At 43.3% G+C, this 17148-nt stretch overlaps 1 protein-coding gene across 11 annotated transcripts in view; it reads left to right on the top strand.

Moving 5' to 3' along the window:
• Positions 1–17148, top strand: part of ARHGEF6 (Rac/Cdc42 guanine nucleotide exchange factor 6) — a 116559-nt gene that overhangs the window by 22736 nt on the left and 76675 nt on the right. For 10 of the 11 annotated variants that reach the window (XM_044937218.1, XM_044937219.1, XM_025276678.2 and 7 more), the window contains 3 exons: positions 8556–8640; positions 10809–10933; positions 12527–12728. In XM_044937218.1, coding sequence (XP_044793153.1) covers positions 8556–8640; positions 10809–10933; positions 12527–12728 — 412 coding nt within the window. Of the gene's footprint in view, positions 1–7839; positions 8056–8555; positions 8641–10808; positions 10934–12526; positions 12729–17148 lie in introns of those variants that run through there. The other variant, XM_025276682.3, reaches the window with a different exon arrangement.

Raw genomic sequence — 17148 nt, forward strand, 5'->3', positions numbered from 1 at the left:
CCTTGCTCCTTGGAAGAAAGCTATGACCAACGTAGACAGCATATTAAAAAGCAGAGACATTACTTTGCCCACAAATGTCCATCTAGTCAAAGCTACAGTTTTTCCAGTAGTCATGTACAGGTGTGAGAGTTGGACCATAAAGAAGGCTGAGCGCCAAAGAACTGATACTTTCAAACTGTGGTGTTGAAGAAGACTCCTGAGAATCCCTTGGACTGCAAGGAGATCCAACCAGTCAATTCTAAAGGAAATCAGTCCTAAATATTCATTGGAGGTACTGATGCTGAAGCTGAAGCTCCAATACTTTGGCCACCTGATGCGAAGAACTGACTTATTTGAAAAGACCCTGATGCTGGGAAAGATTGAAGGCAAGAGGAGAAGGGGACGAGAGAGGACCTGGTTGTTTATCCATTCTATAAGTAATCGTTTGCATCTGCTAATCCCAAACTCTCAGTCCATCCTTCCCCAATGCCCAGACATGAAGATGTTTTAAAAAACTGGTTTCATGGGACTTATTTAAGTTTCTCTGATAGTCCACCTTACCAGTTCACCAGTGAGTGATGATTTATTGATATAAGCTTGGCGTGCTGCAGTCCATGGGGTTGCAAAGAGTTGGGTGCAACTGAACGACTGAGCAACAACATGTAACACTAGTCTCTCCTGTGTATGGAATTTGTCGCAAAGCAGTTGCTTCTACTAGGTTTTCAGGCTCTGACCCTAAATCATAGAAAGCAGGGGCTTTGGGAACCCTGTTTTCACAGGAGAGTCCCCTCCTTCACTGCCTGGACAATTAAACCAGCAGGAGCTCTCGGCTCTTAGACTTTCCTAGCCTCTTCTCGTGGTCTTTATACCTATGGCTGGATTCATCATGGGGAGTTCTAAAAGAAATAGTACCTGGAATATCTAGGGTGTTTTTTATCTTTTTAAATTTATCCTTACATGAAAGGACAAGGAAGAAGTATAAAGGATGAGGATGTTGATTTGGGACCCCGTGTTCAGGCATTTTTCAGTATAAAAATGGATTTTCCAAGTTTGTTTTTAAGTTATTGTAAGGAACACAGCACATTTTCCCATAGAAATATGGTGCTACACGGTGACTGTTTTCTGGCTGGCCCACAGCGGCTTGTTTAATAACTAATGTGACTGAATTACAGATGTCACGGTGACTAAGTGGCGGGAATGACGCTGTATCTCTGGGAAAACATGTTCCTTGTTCCAATCTGCAAGACTAAGAAATAAGTCACCTTCTCTGAAGGGGTGGGGACTTGGGGCTCAGGGAGGACACCCCCAGCTCTGGTGCACAGATGCTCCAGCAGCTGGGGCATCCCGTGTCTGTCCGCCCCACCCCTCAAAACTGGCAGCTTGTATGACTCTAGTGACGGGGGCACAGGAGGAAGCTGGGGGGCGGGAGGTGGGCCACAGTGGCCATCTGGCTGGGTGGCAGCTGGTTCTAGGTCTTCGGCTTCCCTCCTTGGCTTGGCAAGTGCTATTGATAAGAGAGATTTCGTCTTTTCCTTTCCTTCACATCTACTCTCTTTTTGGTGAGATTATCCAAAGCCAATTGTCCTCTCTCTTTCTCTTTTTAATCTTGGCACTGTTCCCACCAGGATGCCCATATCATTCCTCATTCCTTTGCTTCTTTCCTGAACACTTGCTACTCAACTGAAGATAAATTTCTGTCGTGGAGAAAGTGGTTTTTGCCGTAAACATGTGCTCACAAGGAAGAATGGAGATCATAAAGTTGGATGTGGTGATGTCAGTGATGCTGAGGAAGCCATCTGGAAGTGGATTTGGGGATTTCAAGATGAGGCGTGAGCAGTAACAATTTTGCTCAGACCTTTGCTCATTTTACAGGAGCTCTGTGAAGCTGGACTTCCTGGCTCTGGATATCATGAGGTCCAAGTCATCAAGAAGCCTATATTAGTTATCTAAAGTAACTCTGTATAAATTCACAGAAACAAAAGGACATAGATGGTCAAAGCCATCCCCAATTGCAACACAAGTCCCATGAGGCACTGGCAGGAAGATAGAGCCAGAATTTATAAATAAGCCATTTAAAAATGACATTTTGAAAAAAAAAATCAGCTGTAAACAGGTAATAATTATGTTAGGCTGCGATACTCCAGACTCCCTTTGCTCTAATTCTGTATTATCCAACAAATTTCTGATTGTAATTTGGCTTACCATGTAGATTTCTCTGTTGGGAGAGAGTGATCTAGACCATAAAATGGAAGGATCCAATCCTCTTAATGGTTCATTTTTTTGAAAAATTAGTACATTGGCTTTCCGCTTTATGTATTAGCCTTTTGTGAACGTGGTTAATGTGAGTCTATTTTCAAGAGCCTTGAGATTTGAAGGCCAGATTCTGGACCTTGGGGACCCAGCCAAGATACTGCCTTTGGGAGCCCCTGTTCAGAGGATGAATCAGCAGGCCTTTTACTGCGCTCCTTTGGTCAAAGACATCTCTCACCATCCAGATGGGAAACAGAGACACAAAGAAAGTAGTGTTGCTTTTCTTGAGTCCTCACAACTGCCCCACAGTGACAAATCTTGGATTAGAGTCAAGGTTTCCTGACCCTCATGTCCGTGCTCTTTTTAGTACACCGATGTTATTGCAGCTACGTGCATAAGTCAGACCTTGTTCTCTAAATGGCTGAAGTGTAGAGAAAGGAAGGAAATAAGGGAGAGAAGTAGCGAGCAGGCTTTGCACCATATCAAATTGGAAGAGTTATCATTTAAAACCAAGCAGAGTATAAATGCTAACTCCTGTATTCTAGTAAGTGGAATACCAGTGTCGAAGTGGGTCCAGTTTCTGAGATGAGAGGATTATTTGTTGCGGACTGGGTGACTGCTTTTAGGAGGAGCTGGGTGGAAGCATCCCAGGTCATGTCTACAAAGCCAGGAGCACTGCCGCCCAGTGAAATATGACTAAGCAGCTCAGATTTGCTTGCTCTGTCGCACGATGTAATGACATTTCCTCCAAAGTTCAGGGGTTAACAGAGGCAGCGTGCTCAGCTGTGAGGATTAGAGAATGTGATTCAAGATGGTCTAAGTTAATTTAAGATCTTATTCAATAAGAACAAGGAGAACAAGGAAGAGATGGAATGTTCCTAAAATATTTGAAAAAAGTTTGTTTTTTTTTTTCTTAAATGGGCTAGAAACATAAGCTATATCCATGTGGTCTCACTGAATCACTTGCTTTGCAGTTGATTAGGCTTTAATAGTTGAGTGATGGAGTCTATTGTGATCCTCTCAAACCCTGAATTAGCTTTAAATGAAATGCACTGAGTGGTACTGAAGCCACATGGCATTAGAGGCATCACCTAGTTCTGAACTGGTTTGTGGTATGGCTTCTTGTCTTAACGAGGATGTGGCTGGGGCTATGACTGGTTAACGCAGATGCTTAGAGTATGATGCTGAGGAATGGTTTCACTTGGTCCTGTAACCATGGGCCAGATCCCCAACCCACACCCCGTCAGCCAACACTTAACGTATATGGACGATGGAACCAGACCAACAAACAGGAGTGACTTAGTGCAGCCCTGAACCCCTTCTGGCAAACACGACGAGGTGCCTGCTGGGTCAGGGCTGCCCCCTGAAATGAGAAAGACAACACAGGAGTTAGGCAAACCCCTGCAGAGACAGTCTTCTCATACAGGTGAGTTTCTCTTTGTCACAATTAGTTGAACTAAGTTGTCTTAGAGGTTGTAACCAACTTGCTGCAGGTGGTAAAGGTACTCCTTGTATTGACAGCAGCAAGGGATTTCTTTTCATGTACAAACTCACAGATTTCGTTCTCATCTTTTTATGTCAGGAAAACATGGTGGCTCAGATGGTAAGGGGGCTATCTGTGATGCAGGAAACCTGGGTTCGATCCCTGGGTCAGGAAGATCCCCTGGAGAAAGCAAATGGCAACCCACTCCAGTATTCTTGCCTGGAGAATCCCATGGGCAGAGGAGCCTGGTGGGCTACAGTCCGTGGGGTCGCAAAGAGTCGGGGCATGACTGAGCAACTAACACACACACATAAAACTTCGGGTATGCATACAGGGCTAAAATGCTCCTCAGAGCACTTTCTTGTATATTTTTATTGATTCCATCACATTCTTGCTTTGTGACTTAACTACTTACTTTGAGTCACCATTTACTTATCTATAAAATGGGGAAAATAACTGTACCCAGATTATACAGGCTTGCTGGGAGAATCAAGGGCAATGAATGGATGGTGTCAGCCCATAGCACATAGCAAGGGCTCAGTAAATCAGGAAATTGTAGCAGTAAGATTACCAAATGTTTGGGGGAGTGTCTTCTGCACTTCCTTACTTTTGTCAGTGTAGGGAGGATGTCATAAAATAGCATACATGTTGAAACTGAAAACTCCTCCAAAAAGGATCTATTTGTAAAGCCATATAAATATTAACTTCTGTGCAGCTTATATTGGCAGATCCCCAATGGTTCAGAATTAACACCTGGTATTTAGTGGATGGAAAATAGGTTTTGCTGTCATTGTGGATATCCAAAATGGAAAAATGTGGGGAAACATTTAAAAATGAAAGGCCTTGTCTGATTTCAGCTGCTGATGTAGGATTAGACCTTAGGCTGGCTCTATGTAAATACTTAAAATCTTTAATGAACTTTACTCCCTGTCTCTCCATTGCTTACCCAGTGTAGAGTAAATGTTTTTCTGTTGTTGTTATTCTTGAACCTTGCCTCATTCCATGGCAGGCCCAGGACCTTGAAGCCATTGAGCTGTAGTCCAAGAAGCAATCTTTTCTTTCCTGTCTGCCTCACAGTAGTGGTGAATGGAGGCAGGGAATCCTGCTGTTCATCCGACCTTTACAGATCCAACTGGAACTAAGCAGCTAATTTCTGCACCAAAATAAGTATCAAGAAAGTTCAGCTAGGGACTTCCCTGGTGGTCCAGTGGTTAAGACTCCATGCTTCCAGTGCAGGGGACACAGGTTCAGTCCCTGGTCGGGGAGCTAAGATCCCACATGCTGCAACGTGTGGACCAAAAAAAAAATTAAAAAAAAAAGTTCAGCTAATCTGAAGCTCAGTTTCATACCAGAGACACTAAACAGGTGCGTGAAGCTTGCATAGAGAAGCCAGAGATGCATGTCATCCGGCCATTGTATTGGGAAATCGCATATAGCATCTGAGAACAAATTTGCATTACCTTTTCACCATCCCAGTGCTTTGGAGATAGAAAAGGGGAATTGGTTGTCTATTTTGTACATGTAAATGATTGGTATTAATCCTAGGCAAGTGACTTGTATTGGAGTCTGCTTACCTCATACCCTCTCCATGGTGGGGGAGTCTCCCTTGCTTTTTCCCAGTTGGGTGCCAGTGCCCTTAGTTTTTCTCCACATCATCATCTCTAAACTTGGTCTCACACCTCTCATTTCCACTAAGGTGTAAAAGACTGATAGCAGCTGAAAGTATTGCACTTTCTATAGACAGTATTTCCATTTTAGTAGGTGACCAATCTCAAGAGTGAGGAAGAAGGTCTGGGATGGAATGTTCAGTATTATTCCATGTGATGCTCGTGAGGGTGCGGTGCAGTGGAGGGTGACATGGTTCTGTCTAACTTTCCATTGGCTCAGAAATCATAACCCTCAGGCTTTGCCTTCTCTACTAGTCCTGAGAGGCCCCTTCCAACTTCTTCCTATGTAGTTCCGAGTGCTTCAGAACAGCATCTGTGGGTAAATTCTAGTGTATTGAGGTTTTCTAAAAAAGGGAACTGTGTATAGTGCAGGCAACTTCCCTCAAGCAGATGCAGTGCCTCTTGCTGATGCATGTTTCATTTTCTGATCAATGTCTTTATTCTCAAATTCAGCCAAGTACCAACACAAGTGGGCTTCCCTAGTGGCTCAGTGGTAAAGACTCCGCCTGCCAATGCAGAAGATGTGGGTTCGATCCCTGGGTCGGGAAGATCCCCTGGAGAAGGAAATGGCACCCCACTCCAGTATTCTTGCCTGGAAAATCCCATGGACAGAGGAGCTTGGCAGGCTACAGTTCATGGGGTTGCAAAGAGTTGGACACGACTGAGCGACTAAACAACAACTAATAAAGTGAATATCGCCAGTGTGGTCGCCTATAGGAGGTCAATTAACCTGGTAAGGAGCAACCTCAAAAGAAAGGTGGAGGTTTTTTATCACAGTTCTCGGCCTTTTTCTGCTGATATTTACATCCATTTATTATTTTAGACACTACTCATCTCCACCACATCTACCCAATACACACATCCACGTGCATACACATGCTCACATTCCCACTAGGAGTTTTTTGCTTTGTTACCATTTTGGCATACATGTCATTAACACTTTCCCATTGATATCACTTCTAAGGGAGATGCAGTAAGTCTGGAATCCCATGGGATACTTGATAGTGTCTCTAGGGTCTGTTGCATCTTGTTCACTCAGGTCTTGGCAAACTAGAACAGAATGCCTATCCATTTATTCCTGGAAACCTTTGAATTTTAGATTGTAGCATTCAGGAACATATTTGTAGTGTCCTTTAACTCTTTAGTAATATTGACATCTCCCCTTTGCTAGAAGTATATTAGAATCTCATTTTTAGATGCGATTGGGCTCGTCAGTCATTTTAAGTTTGAATGCAAAACATTCATTGATTAAATGACTAAAGACTTGTGGGTCTCAGAAGAGGCCCACATTTGCATATATTGTTTACACTGATGGCCTCCCTCCCAAATGTGGGGGAAAAATGGATACTATATATTTTCACTCAAGAGACAGATTTTCGGTCTTAAAGAATATGTACACAAAGAAGATAAAATTGGATCTTGACATAGCTCCCAGAAAACATGCAGATTAGAAATGGAACAAATATCCCTACCTTCCCATCAGGGAAGACAGATCCTTCAGAATCTTAGGCTCATTACCAACCATGCCCCACATGAAAAGGTACATTTTATTCCATCACCACACTGGGGGAAAAAAGGATGCAAACTTCTTGACATCCTGGAAAAAACTGTTTTAAGGTATATTTCCATCCAGAAAGTGGGCATCTGGTTAAGCATTGGAGAGTGGTGCTAGTGGTAAAGAATCCACCTGCCAATGCAGGAGATGTGGGTTCAATCCCTGGGTCGAGATGATCCCTGGAGAAGGAAATGGCAACCCACTCCAGTATTCTTGCCTGGGAAATCCCATGGACAGAGGAGTGTGGTGGGCTACAATCCATTGGGTAGCAAGAGTCAGATACAACTGAGTACAGCATGGCACAGCACAATAGATAATATATATAGATCTGGGAATCCAGGTGGCTCGGTGGTAAAGAATCTGCCTGCCAATGAAGGAGATGTGGGTTCAATCCCTAGGTTGGGAAGATCCCCTGGAGAAAGAAATGGCGACCCACTCCAGTATTCTTGCTTGGGAAATCCCATGCACAGAGGAACCTGGCAGGCTACAGTCCATGGGGTCACAAGAGTCAGACAAGACTTAGCCACTAAACCATATATAGATCTGTATCATTGACTGGCAGATTAATAGGTTGAGCCTGTCCTTGAGCAGACTTCTAGTTTTAAATACACATTTATGAGACTAGAAGACATCTCCATACACTTTAATACATTGAATGCATTTGAAATTTTATTCTTAAATTTGTGAAATTATTTTTTTACTAAAGTATAGTTGATCTACAATGTTTTGGGTGTACAGCAAAGTGATTGACTTATACATCTATAGATCTATTCCTTTTCAGATTCACTTCCATGATAGGTTATTACAAGATATTGAATACATTTTTAAATGAACAGTTGTCTTTAAAACAGTAACTGCTTGGTATCTTCCCTAGGGACAGAGGATATCAGAATGATGATTGCAGCTGGCCAAGTGAAATATTGTATTTCTTCAATGTTTCGCTGCCAGCAGTTGAGCAATACCAGGAAGGCCAGAGGTCATATCCGGAAAAGTTACCTAAGGCCAGGAAGAACCTAGAGGTTCAGAGTGGCCAAGGGTCAGATCCATGAAGATGAGCTGAGAGGGGCAAGGTCAAGCGGCAGAAACTAGGCACTGAGGCTGGGAGCAAGAGGCAGGCCTAGGTAGGAAGTTTGGGCAGTGTGAAGTTGGGACCCAGTGGGTGGCCGCAGTGAGGATGGGCAGAAGAGAGGAAGGCAGTGCTGACGGTGCCTGGCTGAGAACAGTGAATAAACTGCACTGAGGAAAGGGGGTCACAAGGGCTCCCCCTCCTTCAGTAGGTGATGGGCGCTGACTGTAACCCAGCACAGGGTTTCCGGTAACTGGGCCGAGAGTATTGATGGGTTCAGGTCAGAAGAGCAGGTCTGTGCATTTCCTGGTGGGCGCTGCACTCGACATAGTTCTCATTTCCCATTACTGCTTCTCTCTGACTCACTGATGGCTGCCACATGTCATTAGGCGGCTTTGCTGCCGCTTTCATTTTTTCCCAAAGGTATACAGAGGTTTGGGTCTTGGCTTTTACATTATTTTCCCCTGAGAGCTGGAGGAAGTAGCCTTCTGATAGTTCGGTTTGTTGAGTTGAATACTTACAGCGTCTTAACAGTTTCAATTTCCTTTCTCATAGATATTTGATCCTGATGACCTTTACGCAGGGGTCAATTTCTCCAAGGTTCTGAACACTCTTTTAGCTGTCAACAAAGCAACAGAAGGTAAGTAGGGCTTGAGATGGGTGGGGGGGTCTGGGTGACATGTTTGGGTTCACGTGTCTCTGATTCCTCTAGGATCCGACTATGGCCACAACTGTGCCCTTGGGACAGATTGCTCTCTTCCCCTTAAAAGAACCCCAATGGGTGCCAGATGCTTTAATTCGTCATACTTTAGGATTTCAACATAACTATTACAGATGTTTTTCTAATGCCCTTAATATAATAAGAATCAAGAAACAATTTCATTCAAAGCTATCGAATAGGCCCCTGAGTATAACAAGGCAGAAAATTAAAAGGAAAAAGATCAGTTCCTTTTTTCATAAAGTTTACAAAATGCAGCCGTTACTTCCCTTTCCCCGCCAGAGACATTTTTTTTTTTCTCATAGTTTTCAGTATGTCTTTGTCCATGTTAAGGAACCCTTCAGTAACCTTGCACTGGAAATGAAACCTCAGGTTCATAGTGAGAGAAAAGAACATCATTTATTTAAATGTTTAGTACCCATCACATTGGCAGAATGAAATAAATATAAATCTTAGTACATGTGAACCAAATGATGATAACCTTAAAGGATAGCTTCATTCCTTCTGTGATACAGTATCTTACTGAGAGCAGGGCAGTAATAACCATAGTTAACATGCGTTGAGCCCTTACCATGGGTCATGGCCGTCCTAAGAGCCATCGGTAGTCTCATTTAATCTTTGAAACAACCCTGGGAGTAGGTGTCAGTAGTAGGTCCATATTACAGATGAGGAAAGTCAGGCCTGTAGTGGTTCGAGTAGAAAGTAAGCAGCAGACCTGGGATTCAGACCCACATCTCACTGACTCTAGAGCCCCGATGCTCCAACTTGGGTCTTGCTGCTCAAAACACTGGAAAGTCAACACGCTGTGTGCCCAGCACTGCCAGGTGCTACAAAGGAAGTGTAAGATGTGGTCCCCGCCCTGGAGAAAATTACCATCTATTTAGGGAGACTCAACTTACCCACATGAAACAATTAAAGAACAAGAACAGACAACATAATCAAGTGCCAAAGAGGCTGGGGCATCTAGGAAGCTATCAAGTAATTACAGTTTTAGTCAAAAGAGCTGTATATAATAGCAATAAATGTAAAAATACTTCTCTGAAGTTGTTCTTTTGCTTTCTGGAAGAAAATGCTTTGGCGCTATTGCAAGGCGTATAGCAGAAAGTACAGCTAATTCAAGTAACTATATTTAACACACATGACAACTATCCAGTTCTGGGCAGGGAGGATCGTATAATTCTAACATTATGCCATACAAATTATATGTTCCTTTGCCAAACTCTCCTAGCAAGTTTTACAGTCTCTTCCCTTGCCACAGATATTTATAAAATACAAGGAGGTGAAAGTTAAAACCCACAGCATCAAGGAAATTACTTGGATACTGAGCTTGTCGCCTAGGGAATGTTTGGGCTTTAGACTTTTGCAGTTTATATCTTTTAAAAATAAATGGAGAGGAAAAGAACTCTCATTTGAATTTGTCAGGAAGCCAACTCCTCCCTTTAGTATGCTCTGGGCATTCTGAAAACACCCAACTCAGCGCTGGGCTGATCAAATTTCACATGGTTTCAAGGAAAAGACTCTTGAGTTTGAGTTTAAAAAAAAAAAAAGATTCTAGTATCAAGACTGCATCTTTCCCAGACATACATTCTCTCTCATTCTCATTCTCCCATCCCCCAGGCACAAGGGAGATTTGACATTATATGTGCCACATAGACTGCTCCATGTGAGGAAGAAAAGAACCACTCAGTTATGGGCCAAAAAACAAAGCGAGAAATTTAAAATATTTCCAAGTAATAAGAGCCACAGACAGCTGTTTGGTACCCAATATAGTTCTGCTGGGGATCACAGGGCATACTGTTGCAACGGGTTCAGGAGCAAAGTGTTGTAGAGAAATGGGTTAAGAGAAAATGTGGTTGTGTCGCTGTTTTTCATTCTACTGGAGAACAATGGCCAGTAAGGTTAAGAAAGAGAAGTTGGCCACTGCAACGGAGGGGAGGGGGGGATAAAATAAGCTCAGCATGTTCATCGTGGAACAGTTAGAAGTCTGGTCAGATTGCCTTTGATAATGTCCCGTGAAAGAAAATATTTTGCTGGAGACGTTTTTCTGACACAAGGGGCTCTCTTTACGGTGCCTTTTCCTCTTTTCACAGATCAGCTCTCAGAAAGGCCATGTGGACGTTCCTCTTCTCTTAGCGCTGCTAATAGTTCTCAGACAAACCCACAGGGAGCAGTTTCTAGCACAGCTCCAGGACTGCAAAGGCAGTCAAAGCCAGTGGTAAGTATGGTCCCCAATTCCCCTGGCCTGTTTTTAAATCCATACAATTCGATGGCTATCTTGGTTACATCTCCATAGGTGGTGAGATACCATCCTGTTGGTTTGGGGTGTTGTGATAAAATGAATTTGGAACCGTACCCCCATTCAGGCTGGCCCAAGGGAGCGCATCAAAGGCATGTGGGCCACAGAGTCAGAAAGTCAGGGTTGAAGCCTCAAAGTTCTATCCCTTTCTACTGGAGTGGGTAGCCATTCCCTTCTCCAGGGGATCTTCCTGACCCAGGGATTGAAACCCAGGTCTCCTGCACTGCAGGCAGATTCTTGACTGTCTGAGCCACCAGGGAAGCCCGTCCCTTTCTAAAATTGAGCAACTGAGAGCCCTATGCAAATGTCAGTTGTTAGTCCGACTTCCGGAGGGAAGTTTGCTGTTATTTCCCCGTCACCACCACCCACCCCCTGCCCCCAGCTTATTAGAGAACTAAATAGCTCCTGGCACAGTGCAGGCAATCAATATATATTACTTGCTCTCATCATCATCACTGCCATTTTCTTTTTCTTTTTGCATTCCTACTGAGCTTGAGAGGAGCTCCTGTATTGGGATGGCTCAGTTATCATTGCATTTGGTCTTAATGGGAGCTTTTGGAAGGAAGCACCCTAGCTTCTGCTCTTTTGAGACCTTTATTCCTTGTCAAAATCCACCCACTTGCTTTAAGCCATCAGGAGCTATTAGTTCCAAAGTACTTTAATTACTTCCAAAGCACTTAACCTTTTGAGATCAGAGATCCCTTTCAGAAGCTGATGAACACTGTAAGGTTCCATACCCCTTGGGCCCTCTCAAATTGTATGCAAAATCTTCTCTCTGAATTTACTAGACTCTGTTTTGGGTAAAGGCACATTGTGCTATCATCTTCTCAGGGACCTGTGACAGGTTAAGAGCTCCTGGCTTGGGTAACTATGGGATATTTGATCTTTGCATATGACTAAGCCTTAGCCAATTTAAGATATTCTTAGTAATTGGGAGGTGGGAGGCAGATTTTATGAGAGGAGGTTAGTACCTAATCTTGGTCATGTAATTATGTAAGACTTTGTCTGGGTGTTGGGTACAGGCAGAGTGGGATAGTTTATTAAGCTACTTTGTTTCCTAGCTCATTTAAATAAGTATCTTTCAGGAATTCCCTGGCAGTCCAGTGATTAAGACTCCATGCTTCCATTGCAGGGAGCCTGGGTTTGATTCTTGGTTGGGAAACTAAGATCCCCACAAGCTGAGTGGTGTGGCCAAAAAAATAAAAGTAGTATCTTTAGATAACTGGTGGGGGACAAGGAGATGAAGGCATGACCCCCTCCAAAATACGCATTCTCACAAATGCAAAAGTTTGCCTACAATTTTGAGGGCTTTATTAATCCCCTTCTTTTCACCGCCTGCGTCCTGGCAAGGCCTACCTATGTTAGGCCCATTCCTAAGTTAAAGATTCAAGACTGAGATAGACCTGGGGTTTTATCCTTGGTCACCCTACTTTATTTGCCTAAATTCATAGAATTTCTGCCCCAGCCTCATTGAGATGAGTACCTAATCTGGTGTGACTTTTATTTCTCCAGGAGATGACGGAAAATGGAAGTCACCAGTTGATAGTAAAGGCAAGATTCAACTTTAAGCAGACTAATGAAGACGAGCTGTCTGTCTGTAAAGGGGACATCATTTATGTCACTAGAGTTGAAGAAGGAGGCTGGTGGGAAGGCACATTAAATGGGAGAACCGGCTGGTTCCCTAGTAATTATGTCCGAGAAATTAAATCCAGTGGTAAGTCAATCTTTTCAAAGCTTTTTTGACTCTGACTCCTCTATGTTCTTGGTCTTTGGACGGAAAATCTTGCAGTTTTCATTGGTTCACAGAATTGTTTGTACTGGTATATGTGAAAAAGACTAGAACAGAACTGGGATAAAAAAATCTGTGATTAGATATTTTGAAGCCAAGTTGTATTTAGATTACATCAAGGCGGCAAAAAACTAAAAAAGCAAAAGAATTCAAAGCTTAGACAACTGTTCCACCTTAACTATGTCCCTTTCTGCTACTAATTCTAGCCCATGTAGCCCATGTACAAAGTCCTTCCTGCTACTCCAAGAATCACTGATGGCAGAATACAATAATAAGAGAGGCCATGTGCTCACTTCCTTTTTTATCCCTAAGCTCTTTGAGCAAACTTAAGTCTAAATGTCTCAGAGATATGTAGGAGAAATAACAATCACAAGGCTGCAGGAAGCTGTCTGGCCACTTTGATTCTGAATAAGATTACCCTGAAAGTCATTGTACACTGCTAACCGTTTACCCTTTTTCATGATGATACCCAGAGAAATGCAATCTAATCACTCATCAGTAATCATTCTAGAACTTTCTTAGGTAACTTACTTGCCTTTTATTCTTCAAGAAACTAAATCTTGCTTATATTACAAAACCAACAAAAATCTCTGGCATTATAAAAATATGTCATAATACAGACAAAATAAGGTTCAGTTATTCACATTATTATAGCTCTTCATGCTTCAAAACTATTTACCCAGGGGCTCCTTTTGAGTAGTTAGCTCCTTGGTATATTTCTTCCTTTGGTTGATGTCTTTTTTTGCTTTTTTAATACCTCAAAATTAATACTATTATTTAATAAGATTATAGGTTCACTATAAGTTAAAACTTATCAAAATAGATAATGGAGATAATAAAAGTTCCCCTCTCATCTCCTCCAGATAACCACTGTTAGGAGCTTTTCCCTAAAGTATTTGAGCTAAAATTTAGCTTCACGCTTTTCTGTGTTGTGTATCAGGTGAAGGTGGAGCATTTCCTTTAATAGAATGAGTATTTACTAACAGATTTCTAATTATGTGTGTGTGTGTGTAAATGTCTTAGTATCTTTTAGTACTGGGAATCGAGGAGTTTCTGTTGAGCCCTGAAGTATTTTCATGGGCTTTGGCTGGAATTTCGTTGGTTTTGATGATTTCCACAGCCGATTTTTACCCCTTTTACATCTTTCAATGTGTATAATCTGATTGTTAGAATCTCTAAATAATTTGACAAATTCACTCTAACTTTGTTCACTGATTCAATGCCTTCATCAGAAAGGTAAAAGGAACAGCCCTTGCTTCCTGGTCTGGCCTGGGAATCCCAAGCATTGTTGAGAGGATGCAGGTAGCGAACAGACAGCACGCCGCACTCCTTATAGTGTCCCTTACTGAGATGCCTTGTAGCATATAGTCTGGCTCCTCCCTTGTGAACCAACCACCCTGAGCTGTTTGTCCTGGTCTTGGACCCCTTCTCTTTGAGTTTTTCCTAAACTCTCTTTGGTTTACAACTCAGTTAAGCATACACTTGGCAAGCCCTGGCTCTTGTTTGAGCACCTGGGAACCTAACCCTTAGAAACTCTTTTCCAGCTGTCAAGAATAGGTCTGGCTAACTGGGGTCAGGAGGCCTGCCTATCAGGGAAAGCCTAGGACTGCAAGAGTATGGACCACTTCCCACCTAGTTTATTGCAATAGCTTCTTAACTGTCATCCCTGCCCCTGTCCTTGTCACTCCTATAGTGTTATTTAAACTCAGTAGCCAGAGGGTACTTTTAAAATGTACCTTGAGCATTATTAAAATGATTAGAGAGGGTACTTTTAAAATGATCCTTTTAAAATGTAACTTGAGTACTATAATGGCTCCCAGCTCAAAAACAGTGAAGGTCAAGGTCATCCCAATAGTCTACATGGCCTCCAGGATTTGGCCTCTGGTGTCCCCTCTGACCTTCTTTCTGACCTCTCTCCCCGTCACTTGTCCCACTTCCACGCGGGCCTCCTGGTTGCCTGTTCCAGACAGGTTCCTGCCTCACCTGCTGTCCCTCCACCCTTACCTACTTCAGGTCTTTGCTCCCTTGTTGGCTTCGAAGTAGCATCTTATCTGGTCACCCAGGGGGAAATTGGACCCTGTTCCCACTACTCTTGTCCCCTTTCCCTTTTGTAGGTTTTTTTTTTTTAACCATTTATTTCTAACAGTGTATATTTATTTATTTATTTATTTCATTTACTATCTGTATTCTACCATTAGCATATAAGTGCCACAAGGGCAGAGATGTTTTTTCTGTTGGTTTGGCTCGGTAAATATTTGTAAAATGAATGAATGTTGTGCGACAGGTCATTCAATTCTGTTCAGCTTGTTCGTTGACTATTTCCTGGGTACTGGGTGGGCTGTGCTGTACTTACCCACTCAGTTGTGTCTGACTTTTTGCGACCCCGGACTGTAGCCCACCAGGCTCCTCCGTCCATGAGTATTCTCTGGGCAAGAATACTAGAGTGGGTTTCCATGCCCACCTCCAGGGGATCTTCCCAACCCAGGGATTGAACCCAGGTCTCCCTCATTGCAGGTGGATTCTTTACCATCTGAGCCACCAGGGAAGCCCAAGAATACTGGAGTGCATAGCCTATCCCTTCTCCAGGGGATCTTCCTGACCCAGAAATTGAACTGGGGTCTCCTGCATTGCAGGTGGATTCTTTTTACCAACTGAGCTACCAGGGAAGCCCACTTGGTGGGGAGGGGGTTGTAATAATCTGTCCTCATGGACTCTGCCCCCAAGGACTTTGCAGTCTAGTAGTCAGGATAGGTGTGTACATGACAGGTTAGGACAAAGTCACACAAAGTTATATATACAAAGCTGTTGGAAGAGTAAAGAAATTATTTGATTAACAGTAACCTAAGAGGAAAGATGGGGGAGCCTGGTGGGCTGCTGTCTATGGGGTCGCACAGAGTCGGACACGACTGAAGTGACTTAGCAGCAGCAGCAAGAGGAAAGAAGCACTTGACTTGGGTCTTGAATGATGAAAAGAGGCTTCTGATGGGCAGAGGATAGAAGCAGTTACTAAGTTAAAGCTGGAAAGCAGGGAAGCATGGAGTGAGTGGTAGGAGGATTTGGGTTGAGGGTCAGGTGAGTGAAGAGAAGGGGTGTGGCTGGAGCTACTTTAAGAAGGCTGTCACTGACAAGCTGTAAGCAGGGGATTGCATGTGGCTTAGAGAAATCTTTCTAGTGATGATGTTGGGGCTGGATGGCAGGGAAGTGGTGGGGATAATCAAGGAGAATGTGGGCAAAGCAGTAAAGACTACTGCTGAGGTCCCAGCAATCGACTTTGATGACCGTGGAGAAGAATAGAAAGTGATGGATGCAGTAGATACTGTGAAAACAGAATCAAGAAAGCTTGCTGATGATTAGCTATGAGGAAAGGGAAGAGGTGAACATAATGCCAAGTCTAGGGGTCCAGGTTGATGGTGAGCTCCTTAAGGGCATGCAGTGTCATCCACCTAGCTGGGCAGCAAAGGTTTATTTGCCAGAAGTAGGATATCAGTTCTATGATGAGGGAACCAGTGAGGCACAGAAGCCTGAGGCATGCCTCTTGCCCTCGTGGTGTTCATAGTCTTGTGAGGAGATGGTCTTACTAGCATATCAAATGCTCAGTTCTAAATACAAGGTAGTCGGGAGAATGGTGAGCAGAAGAGAGGTACCCAGCTCATCCTGACAAGATCAAACGCAAATTATTCATCTTTGTATATCTTTCTGTGTCCATAGTGCCTAATGTAGTGCTTTAGACATAGGAAATGTTTGGTAGATGCTGAACTCCCTTAATAGAGAAGATAGGAGGTTTTGTGTGTGTGTGTGTGTGTGTGTGTGTGTGTATGTGTGTGTGTGTGTGTTGGGCATGGGTGATTGGTACTGGAAGATGATGAGTTGTTTTGGACATGTTGAGTGGAGGTGCCAGCAGGTTATCATTCTGAAGATTTCTAGCAGGTTGGCAGGATGAATTTAGAGCATGGGAGAGAGGTAAGAGCTGGAGATTAAACTGCCAATGGACACTACAAAGTGGTGGATGATGAAGTGTCAAATAGATAGCAGATCATCAGTGGACAGAGAGTATGCAGTGACTGGAGAGGTTGGGAGAGGCTTCCTGGAAGAGATAGGACTTGAGCTGAACCCTCAAAGACACGGAGGCTGTGTGGACAAGTCCAAAAGAGAGAGGAGGACAATATAAGTTGTAGTGATTGTTTGGGGAGAATGAAAACCGTGAAAGATAGGTGGTAGTTCAAGTGGAGCGTGTTTAAGGGACTGTGGAGGAGATTAACTTGGTGTAATGCAAACATCTTGTTGGCAAAGTAGGTATCAGCTCTTCGCCGACTTGAATCCTTTCCCACCCAAATCTTGCTGCACA

The sequence above is a fragment of the Bubalus bubalis genome, chromosome X (assembly GCF_019923935.1).
Source record: "Bubalus bubalis isolate 160015118507 breed Murrah chromosome X, NDDB_SH_1, whole genome shotgun sequence".
Lineage (NCBI taxonomy): Eukaryota > Metazoa > Chordata > Mammalia > Artiodactyla > Bovidae > Bubalus > Bubalus bubalis.